At 42.7% G+C, this 12,607-nt stretch overlaps 1 protein-coding gene across 1 annotated transcript in view; it reads right to left on the bottom strand.

The window, feature by feature from the left end:
• Positions 1 to 1,075: 1,075 nt before the first annotated feature.
• Positions 1,076 to 12,607, bottom strand: part of KCNK9 (potassium two pore domain channel subfamily K member 9) — a 90,219-nt gene continuing 78,687 nt past the window's right edge. The window contains exon 2 of the mRNA XM_030971683.1: positions 1,076 to 2,332. Coding sequence (XP_030827543.1) covers positions 1,491 to 2,332 — 842 coding nt within the window. The 3' untranslated portion in view covers positions 1,076 to 1,490. The remainder of the gene's footprint in view (positions 2,333 to 12,607) is intronic.

Below are 12,607 nucleotides of genomic sequence, written 5' to 3' on the forward strand. Positions count from 1 at the left end.
ATTCTGTTAAAAAAGGAGCTGGATTAGGCCTCTAATTAAGTTCTGTAAAGTCTGTTTGGTCCAGATGAACAACTGAGAGATGGACAATGTCCAAGGAACAACTCTATGACATGGTCTCAACATCCTCCACTACAACTTGCCAACACAACTGCTCCTGCTGTTACCCTTCAAACACTGGAGTAAAGCTATTTTTGCCTGTTACTGCTAAATGCATTTTGCCTTTGCCTAGCAAAAAAAGCAATATCACATCTAATCTCACAAGTTCCCAGTGAGCCAAACACAAGATACTGTCCCTTGAATTCTTCCTGAGACCAACAAAGGCTTTCCATTATTTACAAATCAAAAGCATTTAGAGACAATCATCTTTATTTTTTATTTATTTAAAACAAGGAATGCCCTGTCACTATTATATAAGAAAAAATATACATCCTCCTATTTATACCCATCTCAACCAAGCATTCCAAAGAATAGAAAATCCTATTCATGCAGGTAATTGCTGCACAAAATAATAATAATAATAATAATAATAATAATAATAATAATAATAATAATAATAATAATAATAATAATAAAAATTTATAAATAAAATTAAAATAACAAAATACACTCTCCTGTTCCAACAATTTTTCCAATTTATCCAAGGAATTCTGTTTGAAAATTGTTGGAACAGTTGAAAATTATAAAATTAAATATAGTTAAATTAATATGATTATTTGCTTTTGATTATTAATTCCATTGCTAGTTTTTCTTGTGGTTTTATTATGCATACCAGTTTTACAAAGTGCATGCTTTATTATTTTTTTTAATTTTGAACTGGCAAGCTAAAATGATCCATCTTCTCCTGCCTTTTTTTTTTTAATGTTAATACAATCTAAAATCTAGCATTAAAAAATTTACCATGATACACCTGGTATATTGACTGCTTATGGCGCATGCTTCTCTTGGCAAAAAAAACAAAAACAAAACAAATTGGCTCCCCTCCCACCCTCCCCATTCCTTTTGGAAGCAATCTAAAAAAGCAGGCTAGAACACAACTGCTTCAAGGGCAAAAGAAAAAAATAATACCTGATGCTTTAATTTTTGTCACATGGCACTGGTTGTGGAATTGCACACGCACACACACACACACGCACACGCACCCAGCACTCACACAGGCACACGCACACACACTGCAACCTGCTCGTGAGGAAAAAAGTTTGTTAGGTCAGGAGTGCCAGCGGCACATGAAGGCTCCCAGCTGTGTGTGCAACTTTGGATTTGGTACCCACTTCACGTCACCTTGAATCCTCTGCCATCCACCAAGGGGGTAATGTAAGGCATACTTTGCTGGAACAGTAATAATCCATGCTTCATGCTCAAGAGCTGAGTCTCAGAGGAGGACTGGCTTGCTCTACTCCCTTTGGCCTCGCTCCGTCTCACTCAAGGAACAAAAAACCCCAAAACAACAAAGAACTGGGAAAAACAAGGAAAGCAAAATAAGACAAATCCCTTTAAATGGACTTTCGCCGTTTCATCAGCCTGTGGTTATCTGTAAAGCTGTGCAACCCAGGTGAGATGGAGCTGACAGGAGATGGGAAAAGGCTGTTTTTTAATGTGCTTGGCGAGATCTCCTCTATCTTGTAAGAGATGGAGTGAAAGTACTGGGGGTTCAGCTTCGAGCTGAACGAATTTTGGTGGGACACCACCCGGCTGGTGTACTCGTGGGACCTGTAACACATGCAGGAACAAACTGACTGGAGGTCTGTAACCTCGGCCTTGTAGCGCGGCCGGCCGTGCTGGGAGTCCTCTTGGATGTGGATAATCATGCTGTTGCGGTTCCCTGCCAGGGACGCCCGCTCCTCGGCATCCCTCCTCTCATCCTCACTGTTCATGGTCAAGAACCTGAGAACAACCAGATTTAGAAATGCCCCAATGACTGTCAACCCCACTAGAATGTACATAAAGCTAAAAGCCACGTAGAGAGGCTTCTTCTGAAGGGCCCCTTTGGTCTGCAGGGCCACATAGTCTCCAAACCCTATCGTAGTCAATGTTATAAAGCAGTAATAGTAAGCATGGAAAAAGCTCCATTCCTCGTACTGGGAAAAGGCTGCTGCTCCAATGCAGAGTGTCCCCATGCAGGAGAAGAACCCCACAGTGACCATGTTTTCCATGGAGACCTCGGTGCTCCTCATGCCACAGCACTTTTTGATGCGTTTCAAGAGGTACTTGACGAAGGTGTTCATGCGCTCGCCCAGGCTCTGGAACATGACAAGGGTCAGAGGGATCCCCAGCACGGCGTAGAACATGCAGAAAGCCTTCCCTGCATCCGTCCCTGGGGCAGCATGTCCGTAACCTGGAGGGGGGATGGAAACACACCACAGTCAGCAGGGCAGGGGATGGACACAGTTCCCCCATCAAGCAAGCCACACAAATCACTCTGACATTCTATATGTCCCTGTCACAGACATATTTTCTGAAAAATCCTTTCGCTAGGCTCTTTTCTCCTGAGAAGCTGGGAAGCTTCAGCTTCTCCATGTTTTGCTGCTTTGGAATGTGATTTGGAGAATTGTTTACCCAGCATGTGAATTGCTTTAACTTGATGACCAATGACAGCCAGCTGTGTCAAGGCCGTGAGCAGTCACAGGATTTTATTATTTATTCCATTCTTTTCTAGCCTTCTAATGTTTCCTTTCTCCTTTCTTTAGTATAGTTTTAGTATATAATTTTCTTTTAATATAATATATATAATAAAATAATAAATCAGTCGTCTGAAACATGGAGTCAAGTTTCTCATCTCTTCCCTCGTCCTGGGGACCCTCAAACATCACCACATGATGCCACAGCCAGATCCAAAACTGAAGGGACACTGCAGTCACACCATCTTCCCATATCTCCTCACCCACTCCCTGTGCCTGAAGTAAACAAGGCAGAGAACAGCAACGTTCACACAGGAGTGGGAAGGTGAAAGAATGAGCAGCCCATTCTGCCTCAATGTTCTACCTCAACAATGTTGAGTCTCCTAAACAAGGTTATATCTCATTGATTAACTGAAGAAATTCCATGTCTGTTCAGTGTCACAGGCAAAAGTGGAAACTTTGGAAATAGATCACAGAATCACAGAATAATGAGTTTGGAAGAGACGTCTAAGATCATTGAGTCCAACCTATGCCCTAACACCTCAACTTATAGCACCAAGTGCCATGTCCAGTCTTTCTCTAAACACATTCAGAGATGGTGATTCTACCACCTCCCTGGGAAGAGCATTCCAGTACTTTATTATTCTTTTGGTGAAAAATTTCTTCCTAATATCCAGCCAATACCTTCCCTGATGTAGCTTGAGTCTGTGTCCTCTTGTTCTGTCAATGCTGCCTGGTGGAAGAGACCAACCCCACCTGTCTACAGCCTTCCTTCAGGAAGTTGTAGAGATCAATAAGGTCACCTCTGAGCCTCCTCTTCTCCAGGCTAAACAGCCCCAGCTCCTTCAAACATTCTTCATAGAGCTTGTGTTCCAAGGATTTTCTCAGGGTGTTTTAAAGTAGTGGTGTTGCTCTGTCCCAAAACCAGTGTATGGTGGTGGCATCCAAATTTTGTGTCTGCTGACAGCATGGAGTTAACAACATCCACGGGCCCACCAGCCAAAGAAATTCCTTTTAAACTCTCCCATACTGAATCAGCCTTTCTCCTAGTTATCTAATGAAAGTGACTCATTGCTGGAACACCATAGGAATTTAGGGATTTAATGCCAATTCTACCTTTACTTACTGGAAGAATAAACAACTTACCAGCTTTTGCCATAGTTTTACAGCTTTGACAGTTAGTATGGCAAAGGCAATTTCATCAGGATGTTAAACTAATCCAAGAATAGAGGATATACCACATTTCACAGCATAGTTTTCAGATGGTAAAATCATGGCTAATCATTCTAAATCAAACCATAAGCGGGGGGCTTTTTGATTTTATAATTATACCTATTCAGATTACATTGCTTTAAAAATCTACATTTCTTACAGCTGGGATTTTAAGAGACTGTACCAAAATCTCCAAAATGAGATGGCTGGGACCTACTTAGCCTTTGTGTCCATTCACCATGTGGGTACCACTATCTAGAATCCCTTTACAGTCAGTGAGAAGAACTGTGAACTTCACAAAGGCCGTTCCTGTTGTGTACACAGAGATGTCTAAAACAGGTCAGTGAGTTATTGTCAGGAGACAACTATTTCTCTAGAATCATTATAATAGCAATCTTGGGACAGAACTCTGTTCAAGATTAATATACCTACATTTATTTATCTGCATGTGTTCTATGTGTCCAAACTCCTGTTGCAGTCAACAAAAATTCTATGCAAACAGGCAGCATGAGTTATTTCACTGACCATCCCAAGTCTGGCAAGAAGAAATGACAGTTCTGACTGCTCATTGATCATGTTCATTAGGTCCCCATTAGACTGACTAGACATCTGTTGACCACAGAATAATTTAGACACCCACAGCACTGGCAGACAACTACCTGTAAACAGCCAAATGAAGATATCCTAATCATGATGGTCACCTTGAGTGACTGTCTCCAATACATCTGCCTGCATTGGAGATACTGAGGGTTTAAATCAGTTTTCCAGAAAGAACCATCTAGCTTTATACCAGACCCCTGAGATATCAGGATACTCATAGATGGCTGGCTGATAAAACACAGGGCATTCAGCAGACCCACACAGATCTTACAGATCTGAAGCTGGAGGACAGACCTGACCTGAGATATCACAGAGGCAGGACCACTGAGGAGCCCTGCCCATCAATCACCTTTAGACTCAGGTCATGGACCTGCTGCTCTGAGTTTGTCTAATTATTTTTCTAAACCCTTGACACTGCACACCTCCTCAATCTCCTGTGGCAACAAATTCCAGAAGTTCACTATCTGCTATGTAAAAAAGGTACATTTTAATTTCAAGGATATCTCCTTGTTTCAGCTAGAACACCTTAGTTGCAGAATTGAAGTTCTAAATCTTATCTGCTACCTTCATGTTTTCAGTTAAACTCAGCTTTATCTCTGCTCTCAGGTTTTTCCTGTCTAAACTGAAGCCACAGCCTTTTTAACTCGTATAGCAGAAGTCACATTTCTTGATCATTTCTGTGTCCTTCTCTAGATCTTTTGTAGCTCTGCCATGCCAGGGCTGAGGTGCAGAACCCAGAATTCTGCCTTCCTCTCAGGATGGGGCTGCATCTCAGAGTCTGCACTTTTACTAGAACTAAAATATGACCACCAGACAAAATGTAAAGCAAGAGTAGAGAAGGAAAATAAAACAAGAAAACCAGCAAGAATCCCCTTCAAAAAGCAACAGGTTTATTCTTAGGTCAGTTGGTATTTGTTGATGGATGGGTTGTGAAAACCACATTACAAAAGAAGCACAAAACTCAAAATAGGAGGTTCTTTTCCAGGTTATAGAGGAAAGAGATACACCTGTTGTATTGAGCCAGGTAGTCTGTTTATCATAAGAAGCAGTTTCCAAATTACCTGGAAAAGGAAGTGTCTTCACCAGATTGATGCTGGGTTAGTTCCATCTGACTGTCCCTCAATAAAGGCTGTAATTGCCTCTCATTACTAAGATCAGCTTTTGAACTACAGGGGTGTTAATTAAGGACGTCTTCCTATTTTATAGCTTTAGTTACAGATGATAAAGAGAAGGAAAGCTTCAGAAAATGTGATTTTCCAGATGGTTGCAGAGATGGCAGTTGGTGGAAACAACTTTTACTTTGGGTTCTAAAAAAATATTTGGGGTGAAAAAAAGTTTATTTTGATCTCACTATATCCTTCTCATTAAATATATCCCCAAGAAACAGTTTAGGGACATAATAAAACATTAATATGATGTGCTTGCATGTTATCTCACAGTTTAATTTCTAAGTTTTGTCACAGACTTTGTAATTATTTATCCTATAAAATACAAATATATCCATAGCCCTGTTTTACAGATAGGGAAGTACAGACACCAGCAGGCTTTAGTTTCCCTCCAATTCACATATGTAGATAGAAAATCCAGAAATTCTGACTTCTGCTCCTTCCCAAGTCATACTCATGTTCCCCAATATCAGATAAATGTCTCTTACTGTATTTTCACCATGAATCTGGGGTAAAGAAAGAACTTTATTAATGAAGCTGGAATAAGACACTACAAATAGATTAATGCATAGAGGATTAGAGACACTTATTTATCCTATACAATATAGCTTTAAGGAATTGCCATTGCCTTAAACATTCTGAAATGAGGGGTGTGAAAATACACCAAAGACAGACCTAACTCTCCATTATTTAAGCATTGCAGAACCCACCAAGCACTGCACAGAGTAATACATGGAAAGTAAACTGCAGCAGTGCATGTTCTCTGAAATTCAGTATTTTTCAAATCTAAAACCATTGCCTTCTTTACATCAGAGACTGCCTCTGGGAAAAAGGGAAAGGTGAATAATTGCCAGAGGAAGAGGGGCACAAAGGAGCAATAATGCTGGGAAAGGACACAGGTCACAGAGTCAGTCTCCAGGGAGTTGGGTTTTACTTGCATCAAGGAAAGGCAGAAGTGGAAGCAACTGCCCTGGTAGAAGACTCCAGCTAGCAAAATTCTTCCTGATTTCCTCTACACAAATGTCACTGCCCTTTAGCAGAGTATAAAGAGATGACTTTGTGTCATTATTAAGAAACAGAAGGCTTAAAGAAAAACAGAAGCATTAATGATGACATCAGGGCTTCTCTCTCTTCTGTGGTGAAGAAGAAATATCAAACAGAAGACCTTAGTACTGGGAACAGGACATGCATCCCTTAACAAGCCACAGAGCTGAGGTAAGGGTGAGAAAGGTATAGAAGGAGCTTTACAGTGGACCACACCTGAACAAACACTGCCCATCCTACTCTAGTACAACAACTGCTTTGCTGAGGTACCGCAATACAGCAAAATGACCACAGCAGGCAGCTTTGTCCGCTGTTTAATGAGATATCATTTGAATGATCAAGGAAAGTCTAAATAACTCTCACTCTGATTGGAAGCAATGCCATTAGGGCTCTCCCTCAATTTCAAACCCCCTCCCAGCTGCTCAGGCTTTCAAGACAGAGTTCATCTGGGCTGGCACCAAGAAGAATAGCTTGGCACAAAGAAATGTCGTGTTTCAGTGTCGCTTCTGGACTGTGAAGCACCAATACACCACAAAATCCATCTCCTCCCAGTCATGGAACAGTTGGGCTACAGACACCAAGCAGAACTGCAGGAAGGTGTAAGCAAGGGAAGACAAGACTCACACGGTAAGGGGTAGCTCCAAATCAGTACTCTGTTGGGATTTTCACTGTCTTTGGTTTCTCCAGGCCTCGTCCATTCTCTGATGAAAAACTCTCGAAAAACATGTGCACCTACATGTAATTCTAGAAGTAAAAAAGAATTCTATTTTGTTGTTTGCCAGAGTGTAGCTATAAAGGTCTGAAGAAAAACCACTAACAGCCTTCTTCAACGCTTATTTTTCTATGGTGCCTTTCAGAAGAGACATAGAGAGAAAATATTCATTACAATCTCTATGAGGTCCAGCTGGGGAACACCCCAGTATATTTCTCTGGGTTGTAAAGAGACATTGTCCGGTGTACCAGCCCACAAGCAGAACCTGCAGAGGAACTCTGTGCACACCTACCCTGAATCCAACAGTGACCAAAAACAGATGGCTGAGGAAGAGCAGCATAGGAATGCTATGATTACATGTGAGTTTTCCCCAAAAACTTCATGTGCCAGCTTCATTATTTGCTGCTCAGGGATTTCTTAAGCCAGTTTTTGCTGGGTTTAGTAACGCAAAATGGATTTCTCTTCCATGAGCTTGGGCATTGCCCCTTCCATGTCTTTGACATCCTGTGGCAAGAAGGTTCATAGAACAACCATCTGTTCTCTAAAAAAATTGCCATTGCTCCTTTACTTCCCTTTCATTTCTATCATTTGATGGCAATGGGATCTCCTCGTTTTTGGAAAAGACCAAGAACAATTGTTCCCCATTCCCCTTCTTTGTGTCACTCATGACTTTATAGACCTTTTATCCACAAAAATTCCATGTTGCATTCAGGCCCCAAGCAAGTACCTCTGACACTTTGCAGTCTCATGTGGGCAGAGCAGCTTGCTGAGATCTACATCAGTGATTTCTGCACCACACTCAGCTGCAGGGTACAGACAGGTCTGCAACATCTGTCCTGTCCTCCAACACAAATTCCCTGAAATAACACTTTGCTTCCAGGGCAAAAAGAATCTTAAACAAATTCATGCTATTGTAATGATACAGACTGCTCAGAATAAGTAAATCCATAACAAAAAGAAAACATTATGGGAAAAAATCCTGAATATATTCAGTGTATTGTATCTACGTAGTAGCCATCTCCAACACTGCAAGGCAGTATCTACTCTAGCAAACTAAACTGGGTTTAAATTCTGCCAGGGGAGATCTTTAGGTTAGATATTAGGGGGAAAAAATAATGAAAAGGAATGGAAAGCATTAAAACAGATTGCCCAGGGAAGCAGTGGAGTGTTGAGAAAAACTGGAATTTGGCACTTGAGCACATGGTTTAATGGCAAACATGGCACTGGTGCTGGGTTGACCAATGGACCTGATTTTAAACATCTTTTACAACCTTAACAATTCTGTGATTCTGAGGATGAATTCCACCACCAGCCCAGGATGTCCACAGTCTGTCATCAATCCAGATTATGGTTTCCCCTGGAATAACCAGCACTGTCTTAGGCAAAGTCCATGCCTGCTCCACACAGTGAAGCTAGCATTGGCCAGGGTCCCCTGGAACCAAGCGCCCTCCTGGTGCAGTACATTTGCAGTACGTGTGTTTATTTATTTCTGGCGCTCAGGGTGACATCTCTGTTAGCCTCTATGTCCCACAAAACACAGATCTGCTTCACTTAGTAGCACAGATAGAGCCTGCATGGGTTTTCTGAGTGTTTCTCTGTGTTGGGCTCTGTCAGAGATTGAGAGAGGTTTGTCTCTAGATGTGCACTGGTACCAGGCCAAGTACATGGCCAGTGTTAAAAAATAAAACCTGTGGCAGTGGTGAGTTTGTTATAGGTTGTGCTCAGGCCAGAGTGTGTCTGCAGAGCAGCTGAGCCTCATTCACATTCACATTCAATGTGCAACAAGTCTTGGATGTCTTGAATCTCAAAGCAATGCTCTACATTATTCATGAGGGATGCTCTATTTCTCTTAGGAGGAGGTTTCTCCCCTCATCCATCTACGCATCATTCATCCCCATGATGGGCATCTGGGCCAGGAAAGGAATTAATTTCTCCATCCCTGTGACTCAAACCCTTCTTACTCATGCTGGCAGCAGCCCAGGCCAGGAGATAATGAAGAGAGGATAATGGCACCTGTTCTTCAGATGGGCAAGTGTAATTCAGATTAAAACATCTTCCTGATGTCACACACTTCACTTCAGAGGTTCATCTACGTCAGAGGAACCGCCACAAGGATCAGGCTGTGTCTCTGCTGGATTTGCTGCTCGTGCTTTCAGCTTTCAGCAGAGAGAAGAAACAACGTGGCCTTTGTGGTGTAGATGAAAGAGATTTTTAGGAGGGATCAGAGAGATACTTTATCTAGCTAACTGGTAGTAACTCATTCACCAGGACAAAGACTTTCTCCTGAAAGGTAATCAAGAGCTGCTGTTACGTGGATGAGAGCTGCTGTGTAGCTACACCACCCTCCTGGCACATGGGCTCTGCTCACTGCTCCCTCTTCTCTCTCCCACGTCTGGCCTCTCCCTGAATCCTGCTGCCTTTCTCCTCAAACATCTCCAGGACCTCTTTGTTCTTTTATTCCCTTGTCAGTTGGTTTCACTGTAGACTTCAGCTGAACAATCTCTTTAGTTTTGTACGCCCCTTTCCATCCTCAAAGATACCCTCCCCTTCCATGCTCAAAAGACAGTCTCTGATGTCAGGATAAAGCATGGCACATGTCTCCCTACAGGAACACACAGCAATATGTGATAATATCATCTCCTGTTGTGAAGACAGAGACATCACGGGAGAGGAAAAAGAATCTGACATGCCCAGATGCAACCTCAAATTCTAAATCCTTCAACAAGCTTGGCATGGCCTCTCATCCTGGCTCATCCCTGGTCTGTTAAAACTGCTTCCATGTCCTGGCTGCAGCAGTAAGGTCACACCACCTTGGAGATTGCACTCACTGCTTTGTTTTACATCAAACCTGCAGAAGACCTCCAGTTCTGGGTGGCAGGGATGCAACAGGCTTCCAGGGATTTTTTCTCCCCACCACAAGGGAAGACTTCTTTTCTTCTTGATCTTGAAATCAAACTTCCAAGATGTTCAGGGAAAACAGCTTCAAAATCACTCTGGTGGGAGAGGCAGGCACAGGCAACATGCAGCAAGAAAATGAGGAGGAAAAGGAAGAAACAGCTTCTCTTTGTGATCTCTGGGATCTGCTGAGCAGCAGGTGAAGACAGCCAAAGCCAGTCTTGCAGGTGGAAGGCCACTCATGCACACTGTGAGGTGGGGCAGACAAGAGTTTGGCCTCAGGAGCTGCTTCTGCAGCAGTGGCTCCTGTGAGCTCACCAGGGATGCTGAATCTGCTGCCTGTCAGCACAGCCAGCAGCAGACCTGAAGGACTTGTCCAAAACTGGTAAGACTGATAACTACTCACTCATTCCTCTGCCACATTTCCTCACTCCCTCTACTATCCTGGTCTGCAGCCATCCCACATTATCTCCTCCCTTATGGAACCTGAACCTCCTGCTCCGGAGCATTAGTGGTAGCAATCTTTTTCCCATAGCTTCTCTTCCAGACACACCAAGTTGCAGTAAAAATTGGCATGGTGGATGCTCTGCATCACTCCAAATTCCTGTTGGCATCAGTTCCCAGCCCTGACCATTACCAGATGTGGCTAAGCCATGTTCCATTGGAAGGTTCAATTATAGGAAAAGTACCAAGAGTGCTTGGGCAACTGCTTAAGAACACAGCCCTGAATTCTTACAGCCTCAATGGAGCAGGAACTGAAGCTAAAAACTGTAACAGCATTCTGGGCAGTCCTCTTGAGGGTGGAACTTGGGAAGACAGTTGTGTTTCTCACACTGACTGAAATATAGGGATTCAAGGGCAGAAATGTAATGAAACACAGCCATGGTCATTTCTGATTCAGGGCAGGACTTCTGGTTTGGCTGGTTTCAGCTGGATGACATGAAATACAGTCAGGTGTTCTCTGTAAGAAGTTGACCCTCTTGAAGAGATTTCCTTTGGATTCTCAAAGGATCAAGGCAAATAATGTGTCCCAGTCCCTGCAAGGCTCTCAGTATGGTCATGCTCATGAGACACTGGAGAATTGTGTTCCAGAGGTTCTCAGACTGCTTAGACTGCACTTCCCTCCTTGTTCCCTGCTTGGACTCCAGCACTAGCATGTACATCTTCTCTTCCCTGCTTGATGCCTCTCTGGGGAGGTGAGGACACAAATCCATTCAATTCCTTGGGGCAGAGCAGTTGGAGGTGCTGCTTATTCAGCACCTCTCCTGTCAGAGACTTGTGCCCAGGTAGTTTCAATGTTCCCCCAGGTGGAAATTCCTGGGGACTTCTTTGCTTCCCCTGGAAAAGATCTTGTATTCCTCCTGGACTTAGACCCCAGCAGGACACAGCTCCTCTCCTTTGAGAGCTATTGTTTCTGCATAATGCAAAACCACAGATTTGGTCACATTTGGGCCTTTCAAACACCCACTGGGTTATGGCAGTAAGGAATAGGTTTATGGGCTTAAACCAAGGCTTAAAAAACTTTCATTTTTCTAATTAGTTCAGTGTTTTTCTCATTTCTTGGTAAGGATGAGCCATCTATATCCATATCTCTGCCCATCTGTTTTTCCTCCACGATAACTTTGAAGCTGCTCACCAATTTCCACCACTTAGAAGAAACTGTAATGTGAACTTGATAGTGATCTGTTCTGCTGGGCCTGCCATCTGGTTATTCTGTGAATACACATAAAAGGGCCTAAAAATCCACACACCCATAGTGCAGGCTCAGCTGCAGCTGGGATCAGCTCCTTCTCTGGCCAGTTACTGCAAAGAAACAGAGCTGGAGGTCCTGCAAGGTGGGGTGAGATGTAGAGGCAGGGGAGAGAACTGCAGGAATAAGACGCCTCCATCACCTTATAAAACAGCCTGTGATGGAAATCTGCCTGCAAGGATGAAGATGCAAGTCAGGGTTCAAGAGAACTGGGGATGTTTTTGAGTTTACAGGAAACCAGGCTTGACTACTGCTGTTTAATCAAGGAACATCTTGCTTCTAGTAAAAGACAAAATTTGGAAGATGTTGCTTTAGAAAAAACCCAAATATTTGAGATATCTACGTTTACTTGTGTTTGTTATTGTTTTACCTTTGAATGCTAATATTTCCCTTTTTTTCTGATTAAAATTTACACTATAAAAGGGTTTACTAAAAAAGTAAATAAGAGAAAGTGGGAAACTTCAAATGGCACCATGAAATCACCATCTTCTTGCTCATCTATCTGACACAGAAGATCTGATTATCTCAAACCTCCTCTGGTTGAACTTAGCTTCTATTTTTACTGCTCAGATAGAAGATGTCTGCAGTCCCTGGCAATTCTTTTGAGTAAGGC

Source organism: Camarhynchus parvulus, chromosome 2 (genome assembly GCF_901933205.1).
Source record: "Camarhynchus parvulus chromosome 2, STF_HiC, whole genome shotgun sequence".
NCBI lineage: Eukaryota > Metazoa > Chordata > Aves > Passeriformes > Thraupidae > Camarhynchus > Camarhynchus parvulus.